The sequence below is a fragment of the Periplaneta americana genome, chromosome 11 (genome assembly GCF_040183065.1).
Source record: "Periplaneta americana isolate PAMFEO1 chromosome 11, P.americana_PAMFEO1_priV1, whole genome shotgun sequence".
Taxonomy (NCBI): domain Eukaryota; kingdom Metazoa; phylum Arthropoda; class Insecta; order Blattodea; family Blattidae; genus Periplaneta; species Periplaneta americana.
This window is the reverse complement of record NC_091127.1, coordinates 127,041,738-127,062,279: the sequence shown is the minus strand read 5'-3', so window position 1 is coordinate 127,062,279 and position 20,542 is coordinate 127,041,738. Positions and strand designations below refer to the sequence as shown.

Sequence of the window (20,542 nt, the reverse complement as noted above, 5' to 3'; positions counted from 1 at the left end):
CTCAAGATACATTTTATGGTTATGTTCACATTATTCACTCATGCGAAAACTTACTTATCTATTATTTGCTTTTATGCCCTAACTAGTATTCAGAAACTGGCATTATTTTTACTATAAAGCTATTAAAAACGCCTATATACTTTAAATGATAACCAACAGCATATTCACGTAATCAACGTTGGCAACCCTCCTGTTTGAAACTACGCTACAGAAAATTAAAAAAAAAATTAATTATATCGTCAGCAAATATGCTCAGACTGTGTTGTGCATTTAATAACTGTTACAAGTAATTAACTTTCAACACATCTAACATTAAAATACATCCAAACAATAATAGTATCATTGGCATATATGGGTGGCAACACTGCACTGGTCGCAACCGCAGCAAAAGTTTAAACAAAACCGATATCAAAAATGCTGCGGCTGCAACCCTGAGAACCCTATTCACATGTCGCTACTTTTAAGCTGCGCCCAGCATGAAAAAGTAGCGAGCAGCAGGTTCGGCAGCCGCTACTTTTCAGGTTGCACCATTGTTCACACATCGCAGTACGAGAGTTGAGCAGTTTTTTATACTGCATCGCTGCAAAAGTAGCGACGTGTGATCGTACCTTAAGACTTATAGGATGAGTTTCTTCAAGCGATTATTTTGAAAATTCATATCTCAAAGGCCAGGCCTTCTCCAGATGTAAAAATTTATAGGGAGATTTCTTATTTCAAATGGTACACATGGAAGAAAAATCGTTGTGAAAATCAATTATCACGCGGTGAGCTTTCCTTGTAAGAAAAACTGTACTTCAATCACATGAAAGCAGCATCAATTGATTTAAAGCAGAGGAAATAATTATCTGTATAATGTAAAGTGTTGATCTCTTGATACGACAGCATTGACTGTAGTGGCAAATAGTTAAAGTTCTGTTGTGATATCACATCTTCAAAATAATTCTCGGATCACTTTTGAAAAAAAAAAATACAAATGTAGCCTACGACATAAATAAAAACTATTCTGACCAACTTAAGATTAAGTTTAAAAAATTCACTTCCTATTCAAAACCGACACACATCTGGATGACCTTAAAAAATGTGTGGCCAAATCAGCTAAGTTCTCATTATGCATTAAAAGAATACAGCCAGACTACATTTTATAATGCTGTATAGGAGCATATCAGCTGCAGCACCTGGTTCACAGTGATATGTACTACTTTTTTAATAGGTCATTCAACGATGCTGTACCAACTACTAGGTTATTTTAGCATTGATGAAAGTAGCGACAACAAAATGTTATTTAGCGAGATGAGGCCGAGGATTCGCTATGTGATTATCTGATATTCGCCTTACACTTGGGGAAAACCTCGGAAAAAGCCCAAGCAGGAATTGAACCCACACTCAAGTGCAGCTTTATATCAGCAGCCAAATATGCTACTACATGACTATGTACTTCTTACAAAGGAAAATCACTATGTAATTGAAGGGTTCAGAACCATAGTGGGCCAAGCACCATTTACTAAAACCGTAGAAAATAAGGGTTAAAATGAAGTTATTACCATAATTCAATGGAAAAATATAGCAAGTAATATAAAGTATACACATTAAAACTACATGATATGCCAATCTTCATTAAACTATGGTATTCACTTAACTTTAACCCTTGCTTTCTCCGTTTTTAATAAATGGTGCTTGGCCCACTATGGCTCTGAATCCTTCAATTATGCGAAATGATATTTATTGTCAAATACCTATATATTATCTTAATTTCCCTCTACTTTATACCTTTATATCATGTATATTTCATTTCATATTTACTTTTCAACTCCTCCTTCTCTAATTTCTTCTGCTTGTGGATTTAAGTAATGGTGATAACACCAACAAAACCTATTCCTTTCTATCTTCCACCCTTTCACCCCTGTATCATCTTTTTCTTTTAATCCAACAGAAAATTAAAATGTCCAACTTAAACTTATTCCCTTCAAGAGCATTTCAATTTGAAGGTTTTCATGATAAGAGAATTAAAGCAATATATGATATCACAATGAAAAATTATCATTCAATTATTAGTTATATTTTACTAGGTCAGTATCCAGCATTGGGATTAACACTAAAGCGTCTGTGAAGCAACATATAGTAGAAATATGTGTGGCAGGTTTAACCAAAAAAGCGCAGAAATCGATAAATATACTTTATATAAATTCTTACCATGCTAAATCACCAGCACTACCATGGCTAGCACAAAAAATAGAAAGTAGTCGTACAGGTATGTTCCAATTCCTGCACTAAGCACTTAAATAATATTTACTAAAACTAAAGAGATGAAAATAAAAAGTGATAGTTCGTTCATTTAAATTTAAAAATAAGAATATTTATTTACTGCCTGGCAAAAGTGTAAAATTTAGTTATTATAAGTACTTCATGTAGAGAAAGGTACAAAAAGTAGTATCTCCCAATATTTATGATTAACTATACACAATCAAAACCATAAAATTAACTCCACACTATTCTGAATATGAACGTCAACAGTTTTTGTACTTGATTCAATAAATTAGGTCTCATCTACAAACCTGGCAGAAAATAATATCCATACATATGCACAATATTTACATTATTATGGTATATTAGAAAACTGTGTAATAATATTAAGATACGGCATTTCTGAAACATTTATTAAACTCGCAGACTGAAGATTAAATTATTTCTATTGATAAAGGCATTCACTGACTTGCAACAGAAACTTTTACAAGTAAATGAAATAATCGTGAATGTAGCGTAAGAGAACCAAGAATTTCAATTTCGAAATTCCTATCAAATTAGATGCAATTTATAAAATATATTGCAAATTGCAATGTACATTATTATATTTAATCAATATTTGTTTCATTTAAAGGGAACTATAAGGTTATTGTACAATAAAACGTGTACAATATAACTAATTTAAATTTGAAGTTTAAGTTTGAAATTACTTCAAGATTGATTATAAAATTTAGAAGTGTGAAACATCTTGAAACATCTGATCTTACAATTATATAATTCATTTAAATCTTTTTTAAGTCATGATATATCAAATAGCACAGTGTTTCTCAAACTATGGTCCGCGGACCACCTGTGGTCCTCGAGGTCTACCCTTGTGGTCCTTCAAAAAAGACAGAAAAAAAAAATTCAAACGAATTGCGTATCACACTATAGCTGAAAATCTCAGAGTTTGTAAATGACACATGGCAATCGCCTTTCACTTTTTCTCCCAGTACTGACATTTTATGAAATTTACTTACCCTACCCGTCTATCGACTTCTCACTCTACTCTCAGCAAAAAAAAAGAGGGATTTAAAGCACTATGAACGTGGTGTTTCTCGCTATCTTTTTCCTGCACACCTGGCGCCGTGCCTGTAACCCAGCCAGGGACTACCCGAATTCATAACAGAGGACCAAACTACCGAACCTTTTCATGTATTTATGACTTTCTTAATAGTTAGCACATTGAAATGGTCACATACTGTACGTCGTATACCAATAATAGAACATGCAAAATTGCATCTTTACTTGTTGAAAATCGGGCATGTTTCTGCATTAATTTTTTTATTTCTCTTTTTGCAGATGATGATATTAGAAATTTTCTTCTATTAACATTAACTTAATTAGTTAATACTAATATAAAATTAATTGAATTACATTAATTTTAATTAACTATTTCTACATTAAAATGTAAGTATATTGATATTAAAATATGCTACATAAGGGAACAAGAGTAAGGTGGTCCGCAGAACTGTTCTGACTTAAAAAAGTGGTCCCCACTTCAGAAAAGTTTGAGAAACGCTGAAATAGCCAATCAATTCAAAGGATAAAAGCAATAATTTTTCTGTGCCAATTATAGGCCCACCAAATTACATGAGAATATTTTTATATTTGAAACTTTAAATAACTACGGCATACATGCGAGTACGTTCTTATGTTGCTACAATCTCTTACTAGAAATTATTAAATTCTGAAGACAAAGACGAAATTATGAAAAGGTGAGGAAATCTCAGCATGCTACATACTACAAACTAATCATTTTACTAATCTTAATTTGGTGCTATTTAAATTACAATGCCAAACTATGAATTGTGACTATATATTAGTGCTTATGTGTAATGCATGTGCGGAAGCTATTCCTAAATTAAAGTTAAAAAAAGATTGTAAGTGGGGTGACCATAATAGAATCTGGATCGGAATGTGAATGGACAGACAAATCACATGTTCAGTTCAAGAAATGTTGAAAATATGTACAGTATATTCATTAAGATCTCGAAATAGATATTTGTAACATTGCAATATATTTTCTATGCCTGTTATAATAATAAAATAAAGTAAAATAAAACGCAAGGAGAGATTTCTGAACAGCAACAGTTTATGGAGGCATGCATACACAAACAATGCATTCAGTCCAGAATGATACCGATGAAGGTCTAGATGAGACTAAATACTCTTCTGAGATTCTAAGTGTCAATATGGATTCATGGCCACCCTACTTTCACAAGACTTAAAATTAGAAGGAAATATTAATTTGTCTAAGGACACTATTTAGAAGACTCTTGTCTAATCTTGATTTTCATTTTAAACATATGTGTTATATATCAGAATATTTCTAATATGATTTGATTATGGAATTAAAATTTTCTCTTAATTATTAACAGTGTTTGTATGATAGCAAACCAAAAGATTCAAATGACAAAATCAAGCAAAAAGTTCAAAATAGTTCTAATGTGTGGTGTATTTTTTGAGTATTTAAATCATATTACGAAACAAAGCATTTTCATTAGTTCTGAACTCCGTACTTGTTCCTTCTTCAAGGGAAGTGATTTTCTTTAGTTAATTATTTAATGATGCTTTATCAATTACTAGGTTATTTAGTGACAGAATTAGTGATAGAGAGATGGTATTTTTGGCAAGATGAGGCCGAAGATTCCCTATACTTGACTTTTGCCTTACAGTTGGGGAAAACGTCAGAAAAAACCCAACCACATTATCAGCCCAAATGCAGCTCTGGATCAATAAGCAAACGTACCTGTCACCTGAGCTATGCAGGTGCTAGGAGAGTGAAGTGAAATACATTATACAGAATGTTTCTAAATTAGACCGACAAACTTTGGGACCTTCTTTCAAACAGTTTCTGTTAAGGAACCCATGGGCTGCGACACTCCCTTTCAGAGCAAGAGAGGTTTATATCATTAAATGGTTCGATTATACAGAAAGGGATGTAAGTAATTAGTTGCGTGAAAAGCGAAAAAACAAATCATTAATGTTACAGGCACAATTTATTGACCCAAACATACAGAAAAAAGCAAATAAAACAAAGCGAATGTAAAGGAAAAACATTCATTTCAGTGTTAAATTAGAAGGATGTATCCATTGCTTTACTGTCTCATAACTACAAGTGCTGGAACACACGCTCATTGACTTCCAGACAAACATTGGGAATCTGTAGTGGATTAAAAGGATAAATTCCTATGGGTGGTGCCATATTTTGTCATACCCTTTCAAAGATGCCAGGCATTTCCCCAATTTCAGATACTGCCCAGGCAATGCATGTTGCAAGATTTTCTTCAAAGTCAACAGGGGTTTCATAAACCACAGGTAGTAATAAAATTGGGTTAATGCATGATACCGAGCTCAGAGAATAAACAAACGCGGTCGATGAATGATACTGCGCTGATGGAGTAAACAAACTGGATGGTAACATTTAACCACTCTTGCACTGAAACGAAGCGTCCAAGCCCATAGGTTTCTTAACGAAATGTGTTTGAAAGAAGGTTAACTATCCAACCCAAAAGTTTGTCGGTCTAATTTAGAAACACCCTGTATGTGTGTGTGTGTGTGTGAGTCTATATATATATATATATATATATATATATATATAGAGACAGAGAGAGAGAGAGATCACGTAATTGCTGTCGAAGGGATAATCTACTGATCTTGCTCAATCAGACTAAGACAATCTAATGGAGACTGAAAATGCAAAGGGCAATGCCAGCAGAATTATGTCACGAGTTCAGTTCAAACAATTAGCAAAGAAAATTCATACATTGTGTCCTGTCAAGCTTAGAAAAACAAGCAATTCGGAAAATGAACATGCTGCTCATCAAGAAAGAACCTCGTGACTTGGTAAGAATGCTAGTTTGACTTGCTCAATATAAGTGTAAATACAATAAATTCATTATTTCTCACTTACATTCTTATATTTTTATTTCAATTTATTTAAGTCTTTATGATAAATTCATTATTTGTACTTGTAGTCTTATATTTTTATTTCAATTTATTTAATTCTTTATATACTTTTGTCACCTGTATTTTCGTGAAGGTGAAACAAGTATGGAGTTGATATAAAAGTTATTGTTGTTTTCCAACGATAATAATCTTGTAATTTAAAATATTTACTTTCTGGCAACTCCAAAATAACGGTGACATTATCTAGTCCATCTCAAATTAAACTTTTATATGCTGATGATCAACTCTTGTTCATTATTGTGCTCGATTTCTTCACAAGATGTATATACCTGAGCTCAAAGCTCAAAATTCTAATTTGGCTTAAAACATTGGAGAGTTTCTTCCAGTATATGATTTAAATACCTAAAAAAAGTATTTCAGAATCCAGTTACTGTGGAAGTTTCAAATCTCATAATTCAAAATTCCATAACAGTATTACAATGCATCTTCTTCTCCTATTGATATAATGGTATGAATTACATTTTAGACTTCTTAAAACAATGTTATTAAAATGACACAAACTTACCATGAGGTGCACTAAATAAGAGAAGCAGAAACAGATTGTTACAATGGTTCACATGACTCTTGACATGTTACAGCACTGTAGCCAAGGCAGCAATAATCTGGTAGTACAGCATGAATCCTCAAACACCATTTTTAAGCCACATATCAAGAGCCATGCCAGGTAGTAGACTTTAGATAAGGGTAAATATTTTTTCTCCCTTTTATGATATGATTATTTAAGATAAAAATGTCGCAAAACTCTAGTGTAAAAGATTATTCACACACATTGATTACAGTACCTACTAACTTATGAGAACCTATTTACATTTTAATGTAACAATTGACAAACAAATATGGTATTTAGAGCAAGTATTCCGAAAAAAAAATTGTCATTTAAAACTTGAAAGAGAGAGTAAAAGATAGAGAAGGAGGGATACTGGAGGGAGATGAAGAATGGACGAGAGGGAGAGCATAGGCGTACACAGGCCAATTTACTTGGGAGTGCCTCAAGGCACTTAATAAAGTGCTGTTAATCGTCAGTTTCAAAGTAGATTATCAAGTTATCATGAACTCCTGTGTCGTAGTTCTTGTGTAACTGACACATATTTTGCAATAAAATTATTATAAAATTATTTTTTCTTTAATTACTGCATAGTACATACTTTATTCAAAACAGCAACAGTTAAAACTATAAAAATGTATTAATTTATTTATTTATGTACTTTTTGCTTATTTACTTACCTAGTTATTTATTTATTCACTTATTTAGTTACCGTATTTATTTAGTTATTTACTTACTTTACTGTCTGTCTGTCCGTTTGTTTGTTCGTCCGTCCATTCATCCGTCCACCTGCCTGTGTGTCTGTGTGTTCATTTGTCTGTTTATTTATTTATTTATTTGTCTAATGCCTGGAATATTAAATACAATCACTTTCCAAAGCAATCACAAATGAAAACTGTAAAAATAGCTCTTACAGTATTTTAATAATTTAAATTTGGACTTTTTATTAAACTTACTAAACTGCCCTTCAGAAAATTCTTGCCTTCTCACACTGTTGGTTGTTTGCTCCAACATATTATTTGAACATTAGTCTGAATCATTTCGTTTACTACTTATTATTTCTTGACTAATTCATTAAAAGTAAGAAAGATCTCAACACTACTAAACCTTCTTATGACTTAACCTCCAAAAATTGACCATTGATCTGCAAAAATTTTGTGCAATTAATTTTTTTATTTCTCAGCTATTATAAAAGCTAAATGAACAAAAATGTTTAATACACATACATTACAATTTATAAAACATTATTCAGAATATTAAAATAGCTAATAATTACCTGTAAAAATAATATCAAATTTGAATAACTTTTTTACAACTGTAAAGCATTTACATAATAAAATCTACAATTAATTAAATATCTGCATAATTCTTTTACAGAAATATTCTAAAGACTTATATCCCTAGGATCTTTTACCTATTTCTTCAGGAATTTTTTTTAATATTGAAGGAAACGATTAAGAAAAAAGAAATTCTTGAAGTAATAGGTAAAGAATCCTAGACTATGTTGTTGATGTAGGTCTTTAAAACATTCTAGTATAAGAATCACGCAAATATTTAAATAATATTGCACACATATTTATGTAAATGTTTTAAGTCTGCAAAAAAAAATTATTCAAATTTGATACCATTTTTATAGGTAATTACTAGCTATATTAATATTCTGAATAGTGTTTTATAAAGTGTAATGTATATATATTAAACATGGAAAGTTTTGTTCATTTAGCTTTTATAGTAGCTGAGATTAAAAAAAATTAATTTCACAATTTTTGCAGGCCAATGGTGTACTTCTCGCCTTAACTTCTAACTACATGCAACAATTAATGAAGAAAATGAAAACTACAAAGTTAGAAACAATAATAATTACTCCTGAGTGTACCAGACTGAGCAAAAAGTGTTTTTCTCAGCACTTTACAAAGCAATAATCATTTGATTGTTATAAACAATGACATTATTGTGTGTGTGGGTGTGGGCAACTGACAAGCTTTAACATGGATTAAATCAGGGCGCTGCTAACACACTGCATATCTGTGAGGAGGGAGAAAGGAAGAAAGAGAGAAAGGAAGGCAAGGCAGAGAGAGAATATGTGTTCAGTTGAACTTCTATTAACTGCCTTCCTCTCCGATGCAGTATAAAGAGTTTGACAATCTCGTTGGTAGAACATAAAGGAGAAGAGAGAGGACTTAAAACGCAACATGAAGTTGAACACAGGTCTACTTTTTCACCATACTAAATTAAGTTTGTATAAACAGTTGCATTTAAATACCAATGAAAGACGAGTGTTGAACTTAATAAGTTTGCCTGTAGATTACAAAATAACCAATTTATTAACAAGTGAAAGTTTGATCGCAATCTTTTTGTAACTCTTTTAATAAAGTACACCCTCATTAATTAAAACGACGAATTCCACACCATTTTTCCTTGCTTTACATCTTAATAAGTAAACACTATACCTTAGTATAAAGAATGAATGCACTCTAAAGATATTACCCTACAGCTCGGTCTTACAATAGCTTTGTATCAAGTTCAATTCATACTTCCACCTGTTAAGCTGGCAGAGATGTACACGTAACTCAAAGTTTTCTATTCTTACCTGGATTTAAGGTTGTTTTTGGCAAGTCCTTCATCTATAATGGCCTGTACTTGGATGATGTTGACTGAAGGAAAAGGTGGTTGATGAATACGTGCAAATGCTCCATCTGGTGGTTTCAAAATTTTTTGAACATATGGTTGAGGATTTGGGTTCTCATTTGTGTATAACTGTTGTGCGAGTTCCTATCAAAAAAAAAAAAAAATCAATATTGTATTACAAACCTTGATTTAAAATGACAACAACAATAACACGAACAACTTACAGTATAATAAAATAACAAAGGATATTCTAAGTCAATCTAATAAAATTTACACATACATTATGAAAAAACAATTTTTTTTGGGAGAGAGATGGTGCCAAAAACAAGCATATTTTGTTAAATAATCATGTCTCAGAAATGTTTCCTTACAAAGTCATGTAGGCCTACCATCAAGTTGAACTTCTGTCTTGACTTTCAGAAGCACTTCTGACCTATCATTATTAACAAAACATGTTTGTCTTGATCCTGCTTGACACTCCAGAAAGTCTCGTCAGATAATGTGTCTTATACATATACTATTAGGCCATTCGATAAGTAATGGCAACAATGCTGTAAATCAGTGCTCCTAGCAGTGATCATTGAAATCTTGTACTACGCAATAGAGCAGCAATTGTTTCATAAATTTGCAATATTGAAAATATCGAAGTAGCCATATTTTGTAAATACAGTTGCTGTTTCTGATTTGTAATAAACGATACAGTCCTAAAGGTACGAACAAAGGCGCTTCATAAAAATCCAAGTTGCAAGAGAAAAATGTGCAACTTAATGCTTTAGAGCATTACAAGAAACCTGTGAAAGAGAAGTCCTACTACACTGAACTATTGCAAGTTGGGTGGAAGCGAGGCATTTGCTTTAAATCAAGAGTGAAATCTGAAGAACTTTAGATTGATCTGTGAGAGAAATATCCAAAAATGCTGCTGCAGATGGAGTCCGCCATCTTCCAAGAATTTGGCAATGTATTGTTGACATGGCAGGAGACTACTGGGTGTTCATTTCAAAGTGTGTCATGACGTCACTGTTGTTGGGACACCGATTTGAAGCGAGTTTCAGCTTTTATGTTAGAGAAGTTGCCTATTATTTAAGGCGTTCTTCAATCTGAACTTGAGAACGTGTATGGTATAACTTGAACGTCGTAGCAACAGATGGCAGTCTGTACGGTCTGTGTGCTACCATAACCTCTTTCGAACTGTGTTTTGCGCCGGCAAGTCGTACGCAGGGTATTTGTTATCATCGGTTGCGTACGGTAACATTCCACAATACAAATCAAATGCTCTGTGTCCATGTTGACCGTCGAAGTTAATGTCAACAAATACGTAAGTAATCGTCTTAACCCTCTCCCCATATCCCGACAGTACATATTTCCAAACAGTTCACATTCCTGCCACTACCGGCGTTACCGTACATATCGGTACGTACTCTTCAGAATGAACGCCGTACTTGCTAGGCAACTTCTCTGCCTCTTAGGTTATACACCTCTTCGGAAGTGTAGGAAGATTGAATTCTCTAGGCTCATCGGCTAGCCACATGACGGCATACAGCGAGCCATGACACATTTTGAACTGAACACCCAGTATATTTGAAGTATATAATGTCAAAAGTAATCTAAATAAATTTAGTGTGAAACAGTAACTATGTTGCCATTACTTTCCGAATACCCTAGTATGAAGCACAACATAAGATAAATGATTGTAATACTGACACCAAAAACCAAGTTTCACAAAGATTTCAGTGAATCATGAGGTACAGTCTTTCTGGTTTGGGATATCTTTTTCCCTTTCATAGTCTCCTACATTATTGTAAGTTTATCAGGCTATAATGTCAGAGTACAATCAGTCAACCACTATCTCTTCCCTCACTTTGTAAAAATAGTACGTCCTATGAGATAAGAGTATCTTGCAAGTTTAACAATCCTGTTCTCCAACATCCAAGAAATATGTGCATTCTACTCATTTCTTTTTTTGGAATTTCATATGTTCTTTTTTAAACTGATTACATTACTTAATGACACTGGATTATTTGCACAGATATCTAGTACTGGCATGAATAAAATTGGCGATAGTGAGAGAAATCTGAGAATTCACCATGGTATTTTTTGACATTCACTTTACAATTGCGGAAAACCATGAAAAAATTTAACCAGACAACTGGTTCAAGAATGATTTGAGCTCATGTCTGAACATGACCTCAAAGCATGAATCCTACTCCCTACCTCTAAACCATGTTTTCCACAAGCTAAATTGTTCTTTTATGTTTGGTCTGTTACCCAGTCGACTTTTGTCAGATCCACTTTTTTTTTCTACTCGGTTATTTACTGATGCTATGAGATTACCCTGAAATTTGTTTTACAGTTGGACGAAATCTCGGGAAGGGGGGGGGGGGAGATAATTCAGCCCAAGCAAAAATCAAGCCTACACTCAAGTGCAGCTCTGTATCAGCACGCAAATGGACTTCCAACTGAGTTTCACTGGTGGTTGCCCCATTAATCTTAAGTTCATGTTATGACGTTATAAAATGTTTCATTCCTTATTTATATAACAATAGATTCCAAGTTTCATCAAAGGTATGATTCTAATATAACACATGTTGTTAAATTACATGTGTGAACTATAGAAAAAAAGGAACTAGTCAATTTGAAATACTGAAAATTTGTATATATGATTGACACATCACTCAATATTTGAGGGAAAGTAGTTCCGCATTTTCTTAAAATTACATAAGCTCATCTGTAATTCTCAGGATAGAAGAAATGTCAGAAGGAAGTGAAATAGGGAGAGTAGTATGTCAAGGATGCCCCTTATCATCTACCCTGTTCAACATCTACTTGGAGGATTTAGTGAAGAACTGTTTTCAGAACATGAAAGGAATAATAGTAGGAGGAAGAAGAATAAAGTGCATAAGATTTGCTGATGATATGGTGTTGTTAGCAGAAGAGAAGATGATACTAAGGGATATGCTACTGAAGCTAAATGACAACTGGGAGCGTATGGGATGAAGATAAATGCAAACAAGACGAAGACCATGGTCGTAGGAAGAAAAATAAAGAAAGTAAACTTGCGAATTCTAAATGAAGCAGTAGAGCACGTGGACAGCTTCAAATATTTGGGGTGTACTATAACAGTAACATGAGCTGCTGCCAGGAAGTGGACACGCAGAATAAGAGATGAAGCTGAGTTGGGAAGAGTGGGTGAAGAAAGAATGATGCTGAAACTGATCAGGAAGAGGAATTGGTTGGGTCACTGGCTGAGAAGAAACTACCTACAGAACGATGCACTGGAAGAAATGGTGAGTGGGAAAAGAGTTCAGATCAGAAGAAGATATTAGATGATAGACGACATTAAGATATATGGATCATCTGAGGAGACAAAGAGAAAGGCAGAAAATAGAGGAACGATTGAGGAAAGCTGGGTTTGCAGTAAAAGACCTGCTCCTGGGCAGAACACTATGAATGAATGAATCCATAATTACCTAAATAAGGTTGTTACTAACATATAAGGAAAGCTATATCAATTATTTTAAACCCTGACAGTAGTTGTGTAGATGAAATGATGACAAGATGAGTAATGAATGAAAAGAGGAACAGAATGACAAAAAAGTACATATATTTTTTTCAATTTCTTCTTCTTCTTCTTCTTCTTCTTCTTCATCATCTATTCCTTGTGCCTTGCAGCGTCGGGCCCTCTACCCATTTCTTATATCTCTCCCGGTCCAATGCCAATCTTCTTATTTCCCGGATTTCCTTCCCTTTTCTCCTCACCACATCATTAACGTATTGTTCCCATTCTATTCTTGGTCTACCCCTCCTCCTTTTACCTTCTACTCTTGATTCGAATACTCCTTTCACTTTCCTCTCATCTCCCATTCTAACCAGATGTCCAAACCAATTCAGTTGTTTCCTTTCAATTTGTTCTACCACTGGTTCATTTCTAATATTTATATTTCTAACTCTATCTCTCTTAGTTTTCCCAACTACTTTTCTCAGATATTTCATTTTTTTCAATATCAGGGATAACAAAAGCATATACTTTCACCTAAATCTCGAAATATGATTTCTGCAGTATCAAAAAACTTTTTCTCTAGTGGTAAAATTGTAAAGATTATCATGTGCTTTTGTAAAGAGTCTATATGTACCACATAAGTTAACAACATTGTAAGCTAAGTTACTTTATTGTGTATCTCACCTGTATATGAACCAATACCATGCGCTGGTCCTGGGCCTCAAGTCTCAAGAGATCACCAATGTTGCTATATAATTCATCCCACACATCACACGGCCGCCAAGGAGGACCTCTCTCGGCCACAAACCCTGTGAAGAACATGCAGTCGAGCACCCGTGTTGTGAAGTCACAGTCCATCAGTGCTCGTTCACCCAGAAATGCAGCCTGATGAAATTGAACAATACTTTAAATCAAAGAAGCGATATTACGATAATGGAGCAATAATGGGAAAAAATTGGCACAGAACACTGAAATGTGTAGAGAAAGCTTAGTAACTGCCATTCTGTCAATAACTATTACAGGATTACCAGAAATAAAACTGGAACCAACAAACATTAGGCCTTTAGACTTGGTCAAATAACCCCCTTTTAAAATCCTGCTAGATTCTCAGTTAAATTCAATTTCTGCAGTGAGGAACCTGTAAGGAGAAATTCATTACTTCTAGATGGTAAGCAATATGGGAATTTTCGAAACGTTTTCTGCTTTAGGTATCAGATGGTACCATCAGGAACTACCCAGGAGTCATCTGCACCTGAAAGTAAAACCTGTAGGCAGATATTACAATGACCAATGAGAATTTTGCTTGATTCTATTATATGCCATAAACTTGGCGTGAAGTAGACTCCCAACTATGTTATCCCCTGGAATAAGCTATTCTTAGGATTTCTTTCCATTTGAAAAATTAATTGCTTTCAGTCATGTTTGAATGCTTGAAATTTGGGTCTGGATGCAAGCACAGTTATTGCTAAACTACCAACTATGACAATGGTAGATACACTGACTGACCCATGTATTCCACTCTTTGACGTCATACACCAAAGTTGTAGACCACTTGGCCATCTTAGACTTGGTTGGGATGTGTAATAATTATTTACTTATCTTTCACAGTAGAGGATATTCTGTATTAAGATGATACATGATCATAATGATACAATAAAGGAGTAAAAGTAACTCTTAATAAATCTGCACCACAATCACTTCAGCAACCAAACATCTCAAAGGATTTCACGGAAATAGAACCTGTACCCTTGTTAGTGAAAAACTACTAATTTAATGAACTATAACTACCTCTACAGCAGCCATTTTCAACCATATCAGGGAATGATCCACTGGTGTGCTACGAGAAAATGAAAATAGAAAAGGTTGTCATAACAAAAAGTAAAAGATTGATGCACAGCCAGAGTTGCCAGGTCAATAAAGTCAGAATTCCATTCCATTCCAGCAGGTTTTTATTCCAAGGGTTTAATTTTGGAGATAGTATCTTTAAGATATATAAATATTTTTGGGTTTCTTTATTGGCAATTTTAAATAAAGGGTGTCTAATTTGTATGGGTTTATTCATTAATTTATTTGTCGTAGTGGGCCTTTTGAAATATTTGTAATTTTTCCTTGAACTGAATTTGAATTTAAGGGAGTGGGCACTTATTAGATCTACTGAGCTGACCCTAAAGCTAGGTGCTTTTCCAACGCACACCAGCTGACCACACTAACGTTCTCTGCGTACCCAGGTTTCGAGCACGCAACTCCACTTGTCTCCACAGGTGCGTACACACGTAGCGAACGAACAACAAATGAATGCCTTCACTGACTGAAATTGGAACATGTGGACGACGCAGCAAAGGCAAACTGATCGTTTGGTTTGTCTTTGGTAGTGATCCATCACTTGTCGGTATATCAAAGAAATTTGTTATTTGTTGTGGATAGGATTTGCCACTCGTTTGCAGTTTGTAGAAGAACGCAGCAGTTAGTTTAATTTCACCAACAGGATGTCGAAACTCAAGTGGAGTGACGAAGCTGTCATCAAACTTATTTATGTTTATGGGAGGTAGGAAATTTTATGGTCTTACTTCGCACAGTAATATTTGGAAGTCTGTTTCTGAAATGCGACAGAAGTTGTGAAACTGTTCCGAATCAATTTGACATAAATCATGAAGCAAGTCAGTGTCTCTATATCAATTGCAACTTTCGTAGAGTGGCGTCTCCCACCATTGCCTTTTGTTTTTTAACTTTCTTTGTTAAACTGCCTATAATAACAATGGCTTACTTACTTACTGGCTTTTAAGGAACCCGGAGGTTCATTGCCGCCTCACATAAGCCCGCCATTGGTCCCTATCCTGAGCAAGATTAATCCATTCTCTACCATCATATCCCACCTCTCTCAAATCCATTTTAATATTTTCTTCCCATCTATGTCTCGGCCTCCCTAAAGGTCTTTTTCCCTCCGGCCTCCCAACTAACACTCTATATGCATTTCTGGATTCGCCCATACGTGCTACATGCCCTGCCCATCTCAAACGTCTGGATTTAATGTTCCTAATTATGTCAAGTGAAGAATACAATGCATGCAGTTCTGTGTTGTGTAACTTTCTCCATTCTCCTATAACTTCATCCCTCTTAGCCCCAAATATTTTCCTAAGCACCTTATTCTCAAACACCCTTAACCTATGTTCCTCTCTCAAAGTGAGAATCCAAGTTTCACAACCATAAAGAACAACCGGTAATATAACTGTTTTATAAATTCTAACTTTCAGATATTTTGACAGCAGACTGGATGACAAAAGCTTCTCAACCGAATAATAACACGTATTTCCCATATTTATTCTGTGTTTAATTTCCTCCCGAATATCATTTATATTTGTTACTGTTGCTCAAAGATATTTGAACTTCTCCACCTCTTCAAAAGATAAATGTCCAATTTTTATATTTCCATTTCGTACAATATTCTCGTCACGAGAAATAATCATATACTTTGTCTTTTCGGGATTTACTTCCAAACCTATCTCTTTACTTGCTTCCAGTAAAATTCCCGTGTTTTCTCCAATCATTTGTGGATTTTCTCCTAACATATTCACGTCATCCGCATAGACAAGCAGCTGATGTAACCCGTTCAATTCCAAACCCTCTCTGTCATCCTGGAATAACAATGGCTACACTTGCTATAATAATTATATCTTCGTCTGCCATTACTGTGGATAATTGGCGAACGAGAATGTTCTCCGATCATTTGTTGATGATTTGTATGTTGTACAAACAGCAAACGAACAACGAAGTTTTGCTTCATCATTTGTTCATTGTTTGTTCGCTAAGTGTGCACGCACATTAAGACAGCCTGTTCCACGTGTTGCCAACCGGCATTTGGGGAATGCTATGGAATGATGATGAAATGGAGAAATGTTGACGGAATGATGTAGATGTCTAATATGGGGAAACAGGAGAACCTCGAGAAAAAACCCCAACTGCGACCTTTTCCGCCACAAGTGTCACTATGGGTCACCAAACTTTAAAAATATCGCATTTCACAGGTTTTTATGAAAAATAATTTGCCCTAGCTAGGAACCACTGGTTTAGATTAGTGTGTGTCGTGGGATTTTAAAGTACAACTTAGTGTTCCATATGTCGAAAAAGATTGAAAAACACTGCTGTAGAGGAAAGCATTAATGTTGGTACAGGGTGTACCTTATGGAAGGTGATGACTGGTTTCGGATGAATACGTATGATGGTTAAACAGCTACGATAACCCTGTAAAAGCTGAGCAAATGTTCTCATAAACACAGAACGAATTTCCTTGTCCAGCATGGCTGACTGGATGGCTCGCACTGCATGTGGGGGAAACGCATGGTCTGCACAGCTCAGCTCTGGTTGCAGGACCAAGCTCAGTGACTCCTGTGTATGGCTCAGGAGTGGCTCAGGAAGCAGAGGTAATGACACACCATCAGGTACTGTGATGGATCCGCCATCCAAGTCTGCCACAATTACATCCATCTGCAAAGAAGAAAGAATCCATAATTAATCACACCACCCCACTACATTGTACACATTTTTATATTCACTCTCTGATCACCTTGTGTTTAAACTAATAGACATTTCGCCTAATTTCTTCAAAATATAAGATGAGTAATGTTAAAGTAAGCGAAATTTTTTCTGGTCGAATTCAGTGAAGTTGTATGAAGTTCGACTATAGCTTACTACAGTGGTTCTCAAAGTGGGGTTCGAGGATTCCTATGGTTCTTAAAGTGGGCTCCGAGGATTCCCAGGGGTCCCCAAGCTCATTCTGGGGATCTGCGAATATTCCTGATAGAGGACATTTTTCATCCTTCAGAAGGATTTTAATTTTTTTATGTGGCAACAATGTCAGAAGTGCATTTGTCTTTATTGGTGCAACATAGAAATTCGTTCAATGAAATTGTTGTTTACAGCCTTATGGTGGGTTGCAAGAATGCATTTATTCCATTGTTAGCTGCTAACAGACCAATAACTTCGAAAGATGGGTTGCAAGAAACATCTTTAGTGTTATTGGTCTGTTAAAGGATTCACCAACTTAGAGATCTGATTTCCCTCCTATAATAATATTTATTCCACCATTAGACACCCATCTTACGTACATTTTGTGTATTGGCAAGTAGTTTAATATATTTTTATTCATCGTAATGTTACCTGTATAAGATTCAGGCATGTGATATTTTGTATAATAGGCTTATATACACGATATTAAAATAATATTGCATATCGATGGCTAGGAAGAAGATACCTCGTATCTGTACATTTACAGGTAAATAAAAAAAAATGTTTTAGAAATTATTTTCTAAAAATAGACAAACTTCTTACATATGGTTCTGCTTTGTAAGATATTCTACTCGAGAACAAAATATTAGTACACTGTCCAATTTTGTGAACATAATAATAATAATGTAGTTAATCCAAATAATAATAGTATAGTTATACTAAATGATCACTTTAGTAGGTAGAAGTATCTCTTCTTAGCCATCGATATAAGGTAATTTGATTACTTACTTACTTGTTTATTCATTCATTCCATTTATTCATTCATTCTTCGAATAGCGAAGTTACTAATTATTTCTTTACTACAGACTCTACTTCATCATCTGACAACGAGGTTATGTGCTCTGTAGTCCGTTATTTTATTTTCTATAAAATCAATGTACTCGTGCACTATTTCTAATAGGCATATTTATCTTTCTCATTAAAACTTCTGTTCTTTTCTTTTTGGTCCGTATTAGTCTATATTTATTGCAAATTTTGACAAAAATGAAAGCAATTTTTTATATCAGTCTAGCAGCCGATGTTCACTTTTTATTCATTCACTTGTGAAATCCAATGATGCTTGGTTAACGATCCAATAATTAGTGGCTCGTTAAATTCCTGTTCTGCAATCCGACAATACACTAACTAATGGAGGAATACATTAGTTATAGGTCTGTGTTCTTGCAACCCAGCATAGTGTATCATTAAACAGTGTGACTGTAAGAAGGATATTTTGTGTGGCAATGATGTCACAAATGCATTGGCCATTTTCGGTATGTACAATACTAACCATAAATTCGTCTAATTGACTGTTAACCCTTAAATTGGCAAAAGTTCATTTCTCACACTAGTTTATTAAACTGTGTCGGACTGTAAAGAAAACAACTATCGCAATGTCCATATTTTATATGTTGTGCAATATTATAGTATTCTGAAATTTTAATTTTCCTACCAATTTTTTTTTTCTATTGCTCTATTAAAATTATAGCATATAGCCTATTAACCTGTTGTATCCTATAGGATACATTGCCAATTTAAGGTTAACAGCGTTTGGGTGTTATTAAAATTATTAAACAGTGTAAGACTATAAGTTTAAACACAATAATCACAAACATAGTTTTGTTTATAATGGGTCGCCAGCTTAAACTTCATCATAATATGAATGAAGATGAACTCACGATATTTTCTGCTTCCTAATTCTAGCATTATGTGACCTCAAATTCCCTTTATCATCATGAGTACTCACAATCTCACTAAGAGGAGGAAGATGAGCTTGTAGAGCTGTTACTGTAACACTGTTTGGAAAAACGTTTAAGTGAATGTCAGCTTTTTGATATCTGGCCGAAAGTTCATGCAGAACATAGAGAACTTGAAACATTTAATGTTGTTTTCCCATGACTTACTTGTGTGAGCAGGCATTTTCTACTCTTTCGTGTAACAAAACTGTTTAAAGAAACCAAATAAATGCAATGACAGACTTGAAATTAAAGATAACATTGGTTCCAAACATAAAGTCATTTTAAGCACAAAAAAGTTCCATCATTCTCACTGAAGTAGGGAAACTTGTAAAAATATACTTGATATCTTTCTCAATACAAGATTATAATACAAAGAATGTTGTTGTTGTTTTCGAATGCCAGGCATTTGACAGTAAAGTCATTTGACCTCTTGCACTCCAATATTTTTCAAAGATATTGTCATAGTTAGCCACTGACGCACAGATTTTCAGACGTTCTGAATCCATTTCTTGATTTGAGTTGCACAATGGACAGTTAGGAGACTGATATATTCCAATTCTAACAATGTATTGAAAGTGAAGAAGTGTTTTCCTTTGCATTTTTTAATATCAACTCTGCTGTAACATATTAAATGAAGGCCATCTCCTTTTTTCAGGACTGTATTATATTATTTACGTTTTAATTCAAATCGTTAATATTGATTCAATTTTGAAAAATATAATAAATATAACTACTCAAATTCACTTATTAATAAGTTCAAAATCTGATCTACTCATCATTTCATTAATGGCTTCGAAGGGTTTCGCGAAAATACTGATCTATGGAAAGAGGATCCATAATACTAATAAATTTAAGAACCACTGGCCTACGAAATAACAGAAGACCTCTCTGTCTACACCAATAACAGAATAGCTGATAGAAAGAAAATAAATAAGTAACAATAAAACTTACTAAACAAATACACAAAAATAATTAATCATAGTAGTAAAGTATGGACTTTCAAAGAGGAGCATTCATTCATTCATTCATAATGTTCTGTCCAAGGGCAGGTCTTTCACTGCAAACCCAGCATTCTCCAATCTCTCCTATTTTATGCCTTCCTCTTTGTCTCCTCATATGATC

General features: G+C 34.2%; 1 protein-coding gene across 4 annotated transcripts in view; it reads right to left on the bottom strand.

Moving 5' to 3' along the window:
• Sbf (SET domain binding factor) overlaps window positions 1–20,542 on the bottom strand; it is a 125,196-nt gene that overhangs the window by 76,987 nt on the left and 27,667 nt on the right. For 3 of the 4 annotated variants that reach the window (XM_069840023.1, XM_069840024.1, XM_069840026.1), the window contains exons 7-10: window positions 17,097–17,402; window positions 13,605–13,805; window positions 9,387–9,568; window positions 2,191–2,217 (exon numbers count right to left, since the gene is read on the bottom strand). In XM_069840023.1, coding sequence (XP_069696124.1) covers window positions 2,191–2,217; window positions 9,387–9,568; window positions 13,605–13,805; window positions 17,097–17,402 — 716 coding nt within the window. The remainder of the gene's footprint in view (window positions 1–2,190; window positions 2,218–9,386; window positions 9,569–13,604; window positions 13,806–17,096; window positions 17,403–20,542) is intronic. The other variant, XM_069840025.1, reaches the window with a different exon arrangement.